Raw genomic sequence first — 16,898 nt, forward strand, 5'->3', positions numbered from 1 at the left:
TATCCACTGAGCCAAACCGGTTTCGGCAAGGTGCTCATTTTTAAGTCTAACAATTCTCTAGTCATCTGTACATGATTTTACTAGCTGTGTGATCTTAGGCTAATTAGTTGACCTTTTAGTCTATTTCTTCAACTGTAAAATTGTGACAGTGCCTACTTTGTAGACTTTTGTGAAGTTTAAGCAAGATGGTATATGTGTAAACTACTGCCGGAAGCCGGTCCATCCTTGCTGCTTGACACAGGCGCTACAGGAAAGAAACATCTGCACAGCATATGTTTCAAGGGACCTGGCGTATATGGCATACTGTTGTTAATGTTTGCTCCCCTTAGCGCTATGTGTTTTAACCAAGGTCACCTCTCTGAGAAAGGTTGTTTCCCCAGGTAGGGATTTTTCCCTGAAGTTAGGGAGGGGATAAAACCACTTAACTATGTGCCAGGTGGGTAGTTAATCACTTTAACTACAAACAATCACACTGAAGCTACATAATCTTTACTCCCTGGAATGGAGATAAGAAACACCCTAACCTTTGCAATAGAAATTGACAGGATTAAAATCAACTGGTATAAATACAGATGTAACAAGACAATAAACACCAGAACTTGGCTGGAGATCCTGGCTAGGCTGCTGATCAACTGAACTCTGCCTCCGTGTCCTTCCTCCTTCGCCAACTCCATCCACACCTTTGGGGACCCCTGGACCTGCTGGGGTTGGACCCCAACAAACTACTTCACATAGGAACTGGAACATAAAAGGAAATTGATGTGGGAATAGTGATAGTTAAGGTATTTATATATTAAGATAAGTTTCATTTGCACTATAAATATAAAAATAAAACTATGCTTCAACATTAAAAAATACAGAGAAAATGAACAAAACTTCTGTAGAAGGATGACAGAAAATTTATGAAGCATTCCATATTTTTTGCAAATGAGAAAAAACGTGGAGGTGTATAGACCAAATAGTAAAACAGTGATTATAGGAAGAGGGGTTGGCTATATAATGGGGGACTTAAATTTTTAAATTTATGTTTGTTTAACACTAGAGGCCCGGTGGATGAAATTTGTGCATGGGTAGAGGAGACATTGCCTGGCTGGCAATCAGGGCCAATTGGGGACTTCTGGCTGCCCGCCGGGGCCTTCCTTCCCCAGCTGTCGGCCAGGCCTTCCTTCGCTCCATGCTACCCCCTAGTGGTCAGTACACATCATAGTGAGCAAGCGAACTCCTGGTCGAACTCCCAAGGGGACACTTTGCATATTAGCCTTTTATATAGAGAGACTGGAATTTTTAGTAATAAGTATAATCTCCTATAATATCAAAAATCTTCAGAGATAACTACTCAGCCCAATAGTTGATATATTATCTATAGCTATGTTAACCCTATATGTAAAGCTTAATATCTTCTATCTGTATTAGTCCTATAGTTGATATATTAACTGTTCTCTCTGTGAAACATGTTACTTCCTTGTATTTCTAATACGGTTCTCTTCTGATATAATTTTTTTAATGTCTCCTCTACGCTCCCACCCAGATTCCTATCATGGTCTTTAGTGTTTCTAAAGGATAGTAAATAATAAGTATAAATGAGATTGGTCCCCCCAAAAAACTAATATGTGTGACAAAGCCAAGAGGTAATACCAGATGTCATTTTCAGATTGTTTTAGGCAGTTCTGATTTTGAAATGTGTTTATAGACCAACCTCTTTCCCTGAGCAGTCACTTTGAAGAGGACAGTATTCACTTGAACAGATAAATTCTGCTGTGTTTGATAAAAAATCAGCCTAATGTTTTATAGTAAAGTTTTGTATATCCAGTTTTTGAAAACATATTTATAGTGCATAATATACACTGTTGGTTGGCAATGTGTGTATGATAAACTGCAAATAAACATTTAGAGACCCTTATTATGATCAGATAATAGCTTTGAACTCAAGGGTGTGTGTGTTTTTTTAATTTTATAACTTTTTTTAAAATATATTTTATTGATTTTTCACAGAGAGGAAAGGAGAGGGACAGAGAGTCAGAAATATCAATGAGAGAGAAACATCGATCAGCTGCCTCCTGCACACCCCCCACCGGGGATGTGCCCGCAGCCAAGGTACATGCCCTTGGCCGGAATCGAACCTGGGACCTTTCAGTCCGCAGGCCGACGCTCTATCCACTGAGCCAAACCGGTTAGGGCTATAACTTTCTTGAGCTTAAGATTGTATTAGTCAGCTGTTGCGGAAGAAAACTGCTATGTAACAAACCACTTCAAAATTCAGTATTATGACAGTACTACCCAAAGTGATCTACAGATTCAGTACAATCCCTGTCACAATCCCAATGGCATTTCTTTCTTTTTTTTTTTTTTTTTTTTTTTCAGAAATAGAAAAAGCCATCCTAAAATGTATATGGAATCTCAAGGGACTCTGACTAGCCAAAAAATTTTTGAAAAATAACAAACTTGGAAGATTCACACTTTCTGATTTCAAAACTTATGACAGCCCAGCTGGTGTGATTTAGTGGTTGAGTGTCAACTCAGGAAAAAAGAGGCTTGATTCCCAGTCAGGGCACATGCCCAGGTTGTGCAATCGATCCCCATTGGGGGCATGCAGGAGGCAGCTGATTGATGATGTTTCCTTTCTCATTGATGTTTCTCTTTCTCTCTCTCTCTCTCTCTCTCTCTCTCCCCCCCCCCCCTAAAAATCAATAATAAGAACTTTTTTTAAAAAAATGTACTACCAAGCTACAGTAATCAAAACAGTGTAGTACCAGCATAAGGACAGGCATATAGACCAATGAAATAAAATAGAGAGCCCAGAAATAAACCCTGACATATGTGGTCAATTGATTTTCGTCAAAGGTGTCAAGACCATTCAGTGGATAAAAACAATCTTTTCAAAAAGTTGTGCAAGGAAAACTGGATATCCACATGCAAAAGACCTTATCTTATACCATATATAAACTTGACTCAAAATAGATCAATGATCTAAATATATAAAAGTTAAAACTATAAGATTCTTTAGAAGAAAACATGGACCAAAAGCTTCATGACATTGGATTTAGCAGTGATTTTATGTATATAAAACTTTTGTATCAAAGGGCACCATCAAGAGAGTGAAAAGATAACCCACAGGATGGAGAAAATATTTGCAAATCCTATGTCCAATAAAAGATTAATATCCAGAATACATCTAGAATTACAACTCACAACAGCAACAAAAACCCTATTTCAAAATGGGCAAAGGACTTGAATAGACATTTCTCCAAAGATATACAAATAGCCACTAAGCACATGAAAAGATGCTCAATATCACTAGTCATTAGGGAAATGCAAATCAAAACCACAATAAGACATCACTTTATACCCATTAGAATGACCATTATTCAAAAAAAAAAAAAACCAATACAGAAAACAGCATGACCCATGTGGTTCATTTGGTTGGAGCATCATCCCATGTTTAATTCCAGTCAGGGCACATACTCAGGTTTCAGGTTCGATCCCCAGTTGAGGCACATACAGGAGGCAACCAGTAGATGTTCCTCACATCAATGTTTCTTTCCCTCTCACCTCCTCTCTCTAAAGTCAATAATGAATCAATGAATGAGTGAATGAATGGAAAATAATGATGGTGAGGATGTGGAGAAATTGGAACCTGTGTGCATTGCCAGTGGGATTGTAAAATGGTACAGCTGCTTTGGAAAACAATATGACGGTTCCTCAAAATTAAACATAGAATTTTTATATGATCCAGCAATTCCACTTCTAGGTAGATACCCAAAAGAATTTAAAGCGGGGACTCAAACAGATCATTGTATGTTATTGTTCTAGCATTATTCACAATAAACAAAAGGTGGAAACAACCTATCATTAGACGAATGAATAAACATACTGTGGCATGTACATATAATGGAATATTATTCAACCTTAAAAAGGAATGAAATTCTGATATATGCTATAACATGGATGAATCTTAAAAACATTATGCTAAGTGAAATAAGTCAGACACAAAAGGACAAATATGATTCTACGTCTTTGAGGGGCCTAGAATAGTGAAATTCATAGATACAGATAATAGAATAGAGATTACCAAGAGCTCGGATAGGGAGTAGTTGGAGGGAAAGGGGAGTTAATTGTTTAATGAGTACAGGGTATCTATTTGGGATACTGAAGAAGTTCTGAAAATAAATAATGGGGATGGTTGTACAACATTGTGACTGCCACTGAATATGTACACTTAACAGTGCACCCCATTGTTCATAGCACAATTGACAATAGCTAATACTTGGAAACAGCCTAAGTGCCCATCCCCAGATGAGCGGATTAAAAAAACTGTGGTACATCTACACAGTGCTGTAAAAAAGAAGGAGCTCTTACCATTTGCAATAGCATGGTGGACTTGGAGAGCATTATGCTAAGTGAAATAAGCTAGTCAGAGAAAGATAAATATCACATGATCTCACCCATTTGTGTAATATAACAAACAACATAAACTGATGAACAAAAATAGATCCAGAGACATAGAAGCATCAAACAAACCGTCCAGCCTCAGAGGGAAGGCAAGGAAGGGGGGAAAGAGATCAACCAAAGGGCTTGTATGCATGCATATAAGTATAGCCATGGACACAGACAGCAGGGGGGTGAGGGCATGTGCTGGGGGGTGGGAGCGGCTAGGGAGAAGTCAATGGAAGGAAAAGGAGACATATGTAATACTTTAAACAATAAAGAATTTAAATTTTAAAAAATAATATTCAAACTATCTTCCCAATTAGAATGAAGACAGGACAGGTACCGTGATTGTATAATTCAATACTACATACCTTGTACCTGTAAATAGTATCAGTTAAGCCCTAGCTTGTTTGGCTCAGTGGATAGAGTGTTGGCCTGCCAACTGAAGGGTCAAGGACACATGCCTGGATTGTGGGCTCGATCCCCAGAAGGGGGTGTGCAGGAGGCAGCGGTCAGTGATTCTCATCATTAATTTTTCTAGCTCTCTCTCCCTCTTCCTTCCTCTCTGAAATCAATAAAAATATATATTTTAAATAGTACCAGTTAAAATTTTTGTAATGTCAAAATGAATAAAACCTATGGAGTATTATAGAAATGTGAATCTATTATCTATACATATAAAAGCCTAGTATGCAAATTGTCCCCTCGGGAGTTTGACTGGGAGTTCGCTCGCTCGCTGTGATGTGCTCTGACCACCAGGGGACAGCATGGAATGAAGAAGGCCCCGACCGGCAGTCGGAAGGCCCTGATCACTGGCCAGGCCTAGGGATCCTTCCTGTGCATGAATTTCATCCACCAGGCCTCTAGTATAAAAATAAAATAATATGGATTATCTAAGAAAAATGAAGGAAATAGAGGAAGTGGTGTGTTGAATTATTTCTTAAGTATTATTGGGATATGGATTTTTAAAATTAATTTATGTACTTAATTATGTTAATGCCATATATTTCATGAATGCTTAATTAATAGAATTATAGAATTTTAAGAAAAATCGCAGCTGCATATAACAATAAACTTTGATTTTTTAAATATCCTATATAATAAAGAGGTAATATGCAAACTGACCATCACGCCCTCACACAAGATGGCCGCCCCCATGTGGTCACAAGGTGGCCTCCACAAGATGGCCGGCAGGGGAGGGCAGTTGTGGGCGATCAGGCCAGCTGGGGAGGGCAGTTAGGGGTGACCAGGCCAGCAGGGGAGGGCAGTTGGGATGACCAGGCCAGCAGGGGGCAGTTGGGGTGGGACCAGGACTGCAGAGGAGGGCAGTTGGGGGCAACTAGGCTGGCAGGGGAGGGTAGTTGGGGGCGACCAGGCCAGCAGGGGAGGGCAGTTGGGGGCAATCGGGCCAGCAGGGGAGCAGTTAGGCGTCGATAAGACTGGCAGGGGAGGGGTTAGGGGGTGATCAGGTTGGCAGGCAGAGGCGATTAGGGGCAATCAGGCAGGCCGGCAGGTGAGCGGTTGGGAGCCAGCAGTCCCAGATTGTGAGAGGGATGTCCGACTGCTGGTTTAGGCCTGATCCCAGACCAGGGATTTAACCATGACTTTCTTTTTCACAGGTTGACACTCAACCACTGAACCATGCTGGCTGGGCAAACTTTTATTTCTTGCTTCTACATCTGAGGGTCAGTTAGAGTTTGGCTCATCTAAGCTTGTTCTGAAGTTGTGGTTTGGGTCCTGGTGTTTCTCAGATTCTTTGGACCATCAATTTACCTGAGCATCATCCTCTCAAGAGAAATGCAGGGATGCTAAATGGCAAGTTCAACTGCATAAGTACATTTCAAGCCTTTGCTGGCTCACATCCACTGACATCTCATTGATAAAGCAAGTAATATGGCCAACCCCAAATTCTAAGGGAAGAGAAGTAACCTTCTGTCTACCTTGAAGCCATGGCAAAGGTGTGGATGATTATTGGTACCACATGGGAATAAAGAGTTGGGACAAATAGTGTATCACAGAGATATGCTAAGAACTAATTTTTTTTCAGAAACATTAAATAAGACATTACTCTTATTTTAGGCTATGAAGCTTACCTCCTTCAATTATTGAAACTAGTTTGATCATTATAACAGAATCTTTGAAGTCTATTTTACACATTCTTCCTTTTTCTTAATGACAGAGGGCCATCACTGTGAACACCTATTACTGTGCTAGGTAAAGATGTGGTTCTTACAATATAAACTGATGAACAAAAACAGATCCAGAGACAGAGAAGCATCAATCAGACCGTCAAACCTCAGAGGGAAGGTAGGGGAGGGTGGGGGTAAGGGGGAGAGGTCAACCAAAAGACTTATATGCAAGCATACAGGCCTAACCAGTGGACACAAACAACGGGGGTGAGGGCATGAGTGGGAGCGATGGGGGGGAATGGGGGATAAGGACACATATGTAATAACTTAATCAATAAAAAAAAGATGTGGCTCTTTACTACTTTCCAGTTTTTTGTTTTGTTCTGTTTTTAATATATATTCATCAGTCAACTGTTATTTAATACAACAGTTGTACCTATTTCTAACAGTTCCACCAGACTTTTTTAGTTTCCTACTTTTATTTATTGTAGACATGCAAAAGCTTTTAATGAAGATTGAGAGAACTATAGATGAGGAAAGTGTCCCTGGAATTATTAGTAAGGCTCTAAGTAATAAATGTATGGCACTTGTGTTGGAAAGATGGGATTTTATTCCTTCAGATAACCAAGTACTGTTTGTTTTTCTCCCAAGTTGCATGTTTTATGATTGCTTGAGTGACTCATACATCATTAAAAAAAACAAACAAACTTGAGCCCGGCCGGCTTGGCTTAGTGTTTGAACGTCATCCACCTCTGAACCAGGAGGTCACAGTTGGATTTGCTGTCAAGGCACAAGTCCGGGTTGTGGGCTCTATTTCCAGTAGGGGGTGTGCAGGAGGCAGCCGATCAATGATTCTCTCTCATCATTGATGTTTCTATCTCTCCCTCCTTCTCCCTTCCTCTCTGAAGTCAATAAAAATATATTTTTTAAAAACTTGATAGCCAACTCTAAATATTTTTATGAAGTACTTTATGTAAAGAATGGTGCTTTTTATAATTTTATTTTCTAAAGACAGTAGAAGTTAACTATTAAGTTGACGGTTGACAGTTTCTAATGGATGACATGAAGTTTGTTGTGCCTATCGAGGCATTTTTAATATCAAGGCTATACTAATTCATCTTGTTTGTAGAGTGATTAATTATATGTAGGCTCAAAAGGGTAGTTGGGAAATGAAAGCAGTATAAAACACAATGCAGTGGTAGTGTGTTTTGGGAGGCAGTGGCAATAATAAAAATAGCTGACTTAGCTCTTGAAAAAAGATGTGTTTTATTTGCTTCATCCATTTCTCCTACAATAAAATAGTTCCCAGGAGTTCCTCTGCTTTCCACTGTGGATTTTCTTCCTTCCAAGGCTTTCAGTTGCCTGTTAGACATAACCTCTTTCAAAATATAGATATTGTGGCATTAGTTTTGAAATGTAAAACTGAAACCTTAACAGGGTTTCTTTATGGTAACAGTCAAACTATATAGTATATACACATAAAGTATTAAGCCATTTTAACATTCAATATTAGTTAAAATCATTAGAATCTTTGTACAAAATGGAATTTTATCTAATACTGGCAGTAGCTTATTCAAGTATTCCTATCCCTCTTGTATTGACTCTATACATACTATAACTTTTTTATTAGTTTTAACTAGCAAGTTCTAGTCTGACCCTTTTTCACAAATTTGACTTTTTTTAAGGTTCTTTCCTTCTAAATTCATTTATGTCTATAAATAAATAGGGATAAATAGAAGGATATAGAGGTAGATATATAGACATGGTTGTAGGTGTAGATATAGAGATATTACAGCTAAATTATCCAAGGTTTAAAAATCATGGAATGATTTTACTAATATCTAAATAGGCTACTAGTATTCTTTTAACAACAGGTAGCTTGTAGATGTAATAAGGGGAAATACTGAGATTGGAAGGGCAAAAAAAATTATAGGCATCCTCTATATCTAGTTAATCCTACTTTTTTAATTGATTCAATAGACCAATTTGTGATTACAGAAGTTTAACTCTGGCCCTAGTTTAAGAAATAAGTCAGGTTTTCAGAAGTTCTTTTGGAGTTATTTAGTATTGGAAACAATATTTAAATGCTGGTTGTTTTCTAATCTAACTGATCAAATATTTTAGCACATAATACTACTGAAGTAAATGAAGTAACTGAAGGTAGGCTCAGTTCCAAGTTTTAGGCCCTGGATAAAAGGAATCATCTGGTACTTCTGAGGGAGAAAGAAGATAAAATTTTGTTTTATTTAATTGAAACTTTAGTTAGCCTTAGGCAAGGTATCTTTACCATATTCCAGTTTCTTTCTGGAAAGATACTAGTTGAGAGTAGATGTGTTTATTGAGTTGGTGCCGGGGTTCTTGTTCCAGCATCAAGAAGGGTTCAGGAATCTGGAAAAGGCTGCGCGTAGATGACATAAGAATCCAGAGACTAATAAAGAGTCCGGAGACGAGATATAATTTTGAAAGGCATTGGGGGGTCAGAGGACCTTCAGCTAAAGGAACTGAAGACTCCCTCCTTCTCTAGGACCCTTGCTTTTATTAACACAATTTGTCCTAAGGCAAGGTGGATATAATACACTTAAGCATTAACAGTTTGGGGAATAGCCTACAGCTGTTCAGGTGTTTGGCCAGTAGGAGGCAATAACATGTAGATCAGTGATGGGGAACCTTTTGAGCTCAGCTTATCAGCATTTTGAAAAACCCTAACTTAACTCTGGTGCTGTGTCACATATAGAAATTTTTTGATATTTGCAACCATAGTAAAACAAAGACTTATATTTTTGATACTTATTTGATATATTTAAATGCCATTTAACAAAGAAAAATCAACCAAAAAAATGAGTTCGCTTGTCACCTCTGACACGCGTGTCATAGGTTCGCCATCACTGATGTAGATTAAGATGCCCTTTCACTGTCTGGCAGCCACAATCAGTTTCCTGTTCAGGTTTGGGGAAATGCCTTTAGCCATTCCCAACAGGTGACTACATGTGTGACTCAACCCTGTTGAGTCCCCAGGTTTCATCAACCTCTTGATGAAACTCTTAGAATTATGACATGCTGGGATTGGTCTACGGCAAGTTGGCTTGAAGAAGGCTGTCTAGAAGGGAGTCAGAGAGGGTGAGATAGGAGAACCAAGATGGCCAGGGAAATAGTGGAGTGGAGCAGGTGGAGGTCTGGTTGGGACAAGTCAGGTTACTCTACGAAGCAACACACTCATCAGTGAGGAATAGAAACACCTTCCTTATGGAAAGGTCTATGGCTGTGATGGCGAACCTATAACACGTGTCAGAGGTTACACGCGAACTCATTTTTTTGGTTGATTTTTCTTTGTTAAATGGCATTTAAATATATCAAATAAGTATCAAAAATATAAGTCTTTGTTTTACTATGGTTGCAAATATCAAAAAAATTCTATATGTGACACGGCACCAGAGTTAAGTTAGGGTTTTTCAAAATGCTGACACACCTAGCTCAAAAAGTTCGCCATCACTGGTCTAAGTCCATGAAATATGAAATATAAGGTGAGCAGCAGAATTCTCACGAGGCCTGAATTATATACTCCAGTATCTGGTTTGCTCATGCAAACAAACAGGGCACCTGGTAGGCAGTAGTCACATTGACCGAAGGCTCAGTGACGTTGGACTGCCAGTGTTAGAAAGCCTTTTTAAGAATAAACTGAAGCCTGTTGTGCCTTTGGGTCACAGAGTAGCCTTATCTTAGTTCACCAATGTCTCGTTTGCCGTAATAAATTGTGAGTTTCTTCAATACACAGGTTTGTCAGTGTAGGGTGGTAGCCCTCGTTCAGAAAACTTATGTGTGTACTATTGATCTTTTTTAAGGTAGTTGGTAACAGACACTATGAAATGTTAAGCAGTGTAGCAGAGTGAAGTGAAAAAAAATTTTTTTCTTCACCATTTTCCATCTATTCTCATTCTGATCCTTTTCCCAACCCTGAGCAAATGTTCATTGAAATGGATTGTGGTGTTCTCTTTTGTAAAATAAGCATTGTTGGATTTCTGGAATCTTGTCCAGTAGCACCATAACTACTAAGGAAGGACTCAATACTTCATCAGAATACATAGAATCTTTACTATGAGAGTTACATCTTTTGTTCATATTCTCTATGATTCTGGATAGGGAATTGAACCATGAGAGGTTAATACAAAAGTTAACTAGGGTTTATGACATAAGCAGATAAACAGGGAGTCTAGAGCAGATTTTCCTGCAAAATTCAAGTTTGCTGTGGAATTACACTGCCCAGAAGATGCATTTATTTTACTCTTAATGTATATTTAGCTTCATATAAACATTATTTTTTAAAAAATATATATATTTTATTGATTTCAGAGAGAAAAGGAGAGGTGGGGGGAGAGATAGAAAAACATCAACGATGAGAGAGAATCATTGATCAGCTGCCTCCTGTACACCCCTTACTGGGGATCAAGCCCACAACCCAGGCATGTGCCCTGACAGCAAGTCGAACTGTGACCTCCTGGTTTAGAGGTCGACGCTCAACCATTAAGTCATGCTGGCTGGGTGACATTCTTAAATGGGATTACACAATCCAATAATTGTCTGCCATAAATTCAGTTAATGACAGTATATGTTCTATGGGCAATGAGGATTTAATTGCAGCACCCCAATGTCTTTTTATTATCTTGAAATGTTTCCAGTTGGCCTTCTTCTGTTATTTAGTTCCATTACATCCCATTAATTGCATTTATTGAAGCCAGTGTTTTTTGTTATAGGAAATGCTGATCTTAGTAAATTTCAAATATAGGCAGGGAAATATTCTTTAATAAATAATTGAAAGACTTTTCCCTATTACTTGTGATTCAGTGCTGGTCCTTTTATAACCAGAGTATTTTATAAATGGTAATTAAATGATGGCATCTAGAAATCTTCTCTTCAAAGAATCTCACAAGGTGTGCTGCATAATAGTGTATTGTTAAATAGTCTGGGTTTATCTCAAGTGGTTTACTCTATTAAAGAAGTGTCTAATGTATTCAGCTTTACTGTTGAAACACCAAATGAGTTCTGACACTCTGACGAGATGATTAAAGTTGGGAATTTTTTTCTTTTGACAGCATCAGCAAAGAGAGCATCGTAGATGTAGAAGGTGTTGTGAGAAAAGTGAATCAGAAAATTGGAAGCTGTACGCAGCAAGATGTAGAGCTACATGTTCAAAAGGTAACTTTAAAAATACAAAATTGTGGCCTTAGCCAGTTTGGCTCTGTGGACAGAGCATCAGTCTTCGGACTGTAGGGTCCTGAGTTCAGTTCCAGTCAAGGGCACATACCTGGGTACCTGGGTTGTGGGCTCAATCCTCATTGGGGGGGGGGGGGGTGTGTGCAGGAGGCAGCCAATCAATGATTCGCTCTTATCATTGATGTTTCTAACTCTCCCTCTCCCTTCCTCTCTGAAATAAAAATATATTTTTAAATATATCTATCTATAATAATAAAAGTATAATATGCAAATCGACAAAACGACCCAATAGCAGAACAACCGTCCAGACGACCTTCCAGATGACCACACTATGACACACACTGGCACCAGGCCCGCCAAGGCAGGGACCTGGCCATCACCCCATGATCACCCCAAAGAGGGGGTCCCAGGTCACCGACCGACAGGCTGTGGCAGGTGGGCGGGGCCTCCATCTGCAGGGCGCGATCGATCGCATGATCGCCCTGCAAAGGGCAGCTGGCAGGGAGATCAATTGGGCTCCAAGATCGCCCCAAAGAGGGAGGCCCAGGCTGCCTGGCCAGTGGCACTGCGGCAGATAGTCTGGGCTTCCCTCTGCAGGGGGCGATCCATCGCAGAACCCCAGCCAGGTGGGCAGGGCCTCCCTCTTTGGGGTGATCAATTGCGGGGCTCCTGGACTGTGAGAGGTCACAGGCCAGGCTGAGGGACCCCCACCCCACCCCCAAATGCACAAATTTCGTGCACCAGGCCTTTAATATATATATATATGGCTAATATGCTAAGGGTTGTCTGGTCACTACAACATGCACTGACCATTGGGGTAGACGCTCAACACAGGAGCTGCTGTGACGCGCACTGGCCATTTACAGAGAAACGGCACCATGGACCTGGCACCCACAAAGCAACACTCAGCTTCCCCCAAGTGAGACACAGGCCCCGCCACCACCCCAGAATGACAGCCCACCAAATCACAGCCGACACTGCCGAGACCCCATGGCATAAAATGCAGCCCACAGCCCAGCCCAGAAACGGTCGCTGTGGACACCAGGTAATGACGTCACGTAGCAACGCCCAGTTTCCTCTCCCTAGCAACGACTTGCCTCCCTGCAGTTTCTTCAGCCCAGGAACACAACTTGCTTTATAGCCAGGTGCAAACATTTCACACTTTAACCAAATGTCTGTGAAATGTTTTCCCATGCCTCATCTCATTTGACCCTCACAGAGGTCCTGGAGTAGGTAAACGGGAGATTCGGTGGAATCCTATTTTCTTTTCATTAGCTGGAAAACGGAGATTTAGAAAGCTTAGAAACTTGACCCGACTGAAAAGAAGTAAGAAATGGTGGACCTTGAAAATGACTTCAGGTTTTCTCACTGTGCAGAATATAGTCATACACTGCTGCAGTTAAATATTTTACCCTTTGTTCTCTCCGTGTGATCTACAATAATAATCTGCTTCATGTTGATATTTACTGTTGTGTTGCTGACAATTACCTAAAAGAGAAGTTGGGGTGCTTCACTGGGCTGGAAAAAGTTTAGCTAAATCAGAAATCATGTCTAATTAAACAAGTTTTATAGATATATTCTTTCATATATCTTTTATAGATATATTCGATATCTATAAAAGGCTAAGTTGATTCATGCATGCGCAATACTTATAAAGCTCTTGATGGTGTCAATTGCATGCATGTGTTTCAATCTGTCATTGTTGATCGTGAATTTGGTTGACACTTCCATTATAGAGAAAGGGAAAATAGCTATCTACTTATATAAAAAACCTGAGTGTAACATCATAGCCAGAACCACGACCAGTCCTGCAGGGGTCGTCTTGGAAACGGCTGCACCCTCCCCCAGCTGTTTCCTGGAGGGCGAGGTTTCAGACAGGAACCTGCCCTCTGAGCGGAGCGTGGAAATGAAATGATTTGTAATGGATCTATTATTGAAGCTACCTTTAGAAATACTATATTTATAGATTAGTGGTTCTCAACCTTGGCTGCACATTAGAATCACCTGGGAATCTTTTTAAAATCCTGATTTCTGGGCCTCATCCTCCAGAAATTCTGTTTCTTTGTTACTAATGTTGTGGCCCCATAACAAAGAAACAATTTCCGGAGGACGAGGCCCAGGAATCAGGATTTTTTTATTTATTTAATATTTTATTGATTTTTTTACAGAGAGGAAGGGAGAGGGATAGAGAGTTAGAAACATCGATGAGAGAGAAACATCGATCAGCTGCCTCCTGCACACCCCTAACTGGGGATGTGCCCGCAACCAAGTACATGCCCTTGACCGGAATCGAACCTAGGACCCTTCAGTCCGCAGGCTGATGCTCTATCCACTGAGCCAAACCGGTTAGGGCGGAATCAGGATTTTAAAAAGGTTCCCAGGTGACTCTAATGTGCAGCCAAGGTTGAGAAATTCTTTTTCTTTGTAACTAATTAGTCCTGGATTCAATTCCGGTCAACCTTGGTTGCAGGCTCCTCCCCAGCCTGGGGTGGTCAGGGCTCTTGCAGGAGGCAACCAACCAATGTGTTTGTCTCACATCGATGTTTCTCTCTCCCTCTCTCTTCCACTCTCCCTAAAAATCAATGGAAAAATATCTTGGGGTGAGGATTGACTATGCACACACACACACACACATATATAAAAAAATTGTGTACAGAAATAGGTTTGAGTAGTTCTTATAACTATTCATGTTAAATCTATATCTTCTTAATAATTAGAGGTGTTACAAAATGTTGAGATTTATAAATAGACTAACTGAATCTGTTAGCTTTTGTTTTATAACAAACCACCCCATACTTAGTGACTTAAAACAACAAACATTTATTTGCTCACTTTTCTGTACATTGGGCAGTTAGAGTCGGCCCATCTGGATTGGCTCATCTGCTCCATGGGTCATCGACAGGGTTCACTGATATTTATGGAACATATTTTCCTGTGGCCTCAGTTCATCTAGCAAGCTAGCTCATGCTTGTTGACATGGTACCAGACTGGTTCCTAGCAGCAAGAGAAGGAAGCCTTAGTGTGCATACACTCTTCAAGCTTCTGCTTGTGTCATGTTTGCTAAGAATTTCATTGATCAAAGCAAGTCACATGGCCAAACTCAGATATTAGTGATGGAAAAATAGATTCCACCTTTTGATGTTAGGAGAGGCGACATCATTGGAAAAGGGCATATGTACAGAACAGGAGGAATGATGGAAGCCATTTTTACAAACAATCTACCATAGTCACACAGGGAAAAATATGTAACACATTGGAGAAGCTTTATTCACTATTATGAACCTATTTTGCTATGAACTTTCTTATGATGATGTACTTCTAAACATTAATTATACTAATTTTTAATCATCTTTTCTTACAATTTTATTTCTGATATTTTACAGTATAGAAAAGTCAAGAGACGATACTATATTGGTCTTACATTCTAGCAATAACTTATTTTCATACAAGATTTATTTCACATCTCTTTTCTCATCAGACATAAAAACTGGAAGTGCTCATTTTCATTGCCTTTGAAAATACTGTAAGTGAATTTATATATATTTAGTACTGTTGAAATAACCCTGCAGTTTTGAACCTGCAGTTCTCAGATCCGGGCCTACTTTGTATTTATAAAATGCATCATTAAATGTCTCTTACACAGTCTGTCTGATTGCCCTATCTTATATATACTCATATATATATACACACACACACCCTGTGAGCATATATAAAATAGATCAGTCAGGCAAACTGACAGACAAATGCAGAAAGATAGACTCATACATGCACATTTATTTGGGAATAAGGTTATTTAACTGGAATTGATTGTCATGGAACTCTTCAAAGCTTAGAATATCTTGTCTTTTTTACTGACTTAATTTGCCAAATTACTTTGTTTTCTTTGTGCACATCTCACTTTAAACCAATCCAGGAAGTCTTTAACTTAGTAAAGGCAAATGTAAGGGTACACTAACCAAGAAAAACAAACCCCTATCTTCCAAGCAACATATCTTTTTCAGTATTTTAATAAATAAATTTTTAGTGACTATAGCAAATAATTGTATTTCTAAAACATTCTGATTATGGAGCATTTATTATAAACTTAATGTTGATAATAAATATAAAGCCCAAGAGCTTACAAATTTTCCCTCCATAAAAATAATTATAAAGTATCTCACAAAGCATAAATATTTTATACTAAATAGAATTTTATAATTAATGACTTATTTATTTATTCAACCAGCAGTTACTGAAAATATACTTTGCACCAAGCACTCTGTGAGGTTCTGGGGATCAGAATACTCACAACCTAGTGAAGGAGACAATGAATTTTTACTAGTTCTAAAAAAAGTTTTTTTAAATATATTTTTATTGATTTCAGAGAGGAAGGGAGAGGGAGAGAGCTAGAAACACCAATGATGAGAAAATCATTGATCAGCTGCCTACTGCACACCCCACTCTGGGGATCGAACCCCCAACCTGGGCATGTGCTCTGACTGGGAATCAAACCGTAACCTCCTGGTTCAGAGGTCAACACTCAACCACTGAGCCACGCTGGCCAGGCAAAAGAATATTTTAAAAGCCCTAGCTTATGTGACTTACTTGGTTGAGCATTGTCCCATACTGAGTGGTCTCAGATACAATTCCTGGTCAGGGCACATGCTGGGGTTGCAGGCCTGATCCCTAGTCGGGGAGGTGCTGGAGGCAGCCTTCTGATGACTCTTTCCATTCTTCTCCCTCTAAAATCAATGAAAAGACATGTTTTAATAATAAAAGAAGTAGCTGTTCAGTTTTCCAAGTTTGCATTGCAGATCAAGTTTCCATTAACTCATCAAAAGGAAGTGCTACAATTTGGGTATAAGAGGTGGTGTCAAATAATGCTATTTTACTGTGGGACTGGAGTATCCTTCTAATATTTTTTCTTTAAGTGTCTCACTTGAATGCTAAATGTGATCTTCCAAATGGAAAAATACAATTTCCTGAATTAACAAAATAAGCTCTGTTTTCTTTTTGTGCTTTAGCAGGTTTTCTAGGCATAGCTGGGAACAATTAATGGGCTAACATTAAGAGTAGCTAATTCATTATGACCTAACTGCTTTTTAGCACTAAAATATGCAATTAGTGTGAGTAGATGTTGAGGGATATTAACAC

The 16,898-nt window shown here is 39.3% G+C and overlaps 1 protein-coding gene across 1 annotated transcript in view; it reads left to right on the forward strand.

The window, feature by feature from the left end:
• The window catches only part of DARS1 (aspartyl-tRNA synthetase 1), a 71,991-nt gene that overhangs the window by 37,619 nt on the left and 17,474 nt on the right, over positions 1 to 16,898 (forward strand). Inside the window, exon 5 of the mRNA XM_081096079.1 lies at positions 11,645 to 11,747. Coding sequence (XP_080952205.1) covers positions 11,645 to 11,747 — 103 coding nt within the window. The remainder of the gene's footprint in view (positions 1 to 11,644; positions 11,748 to 16,898) is intronic.

Source organism: Myotis nattereri, assembly GCF_964212035.1.
Source record: "Myotis nattereri genome assembly, chromosome: 7".
In the NCBI taxonomy this organism is placed as follows: domain Eukaryota; kingdom Metazoa; phylum Chordata; class Mammalia; order Chiroptera; family Vespertilionidae; genus Myotis; species Myotis nattereri.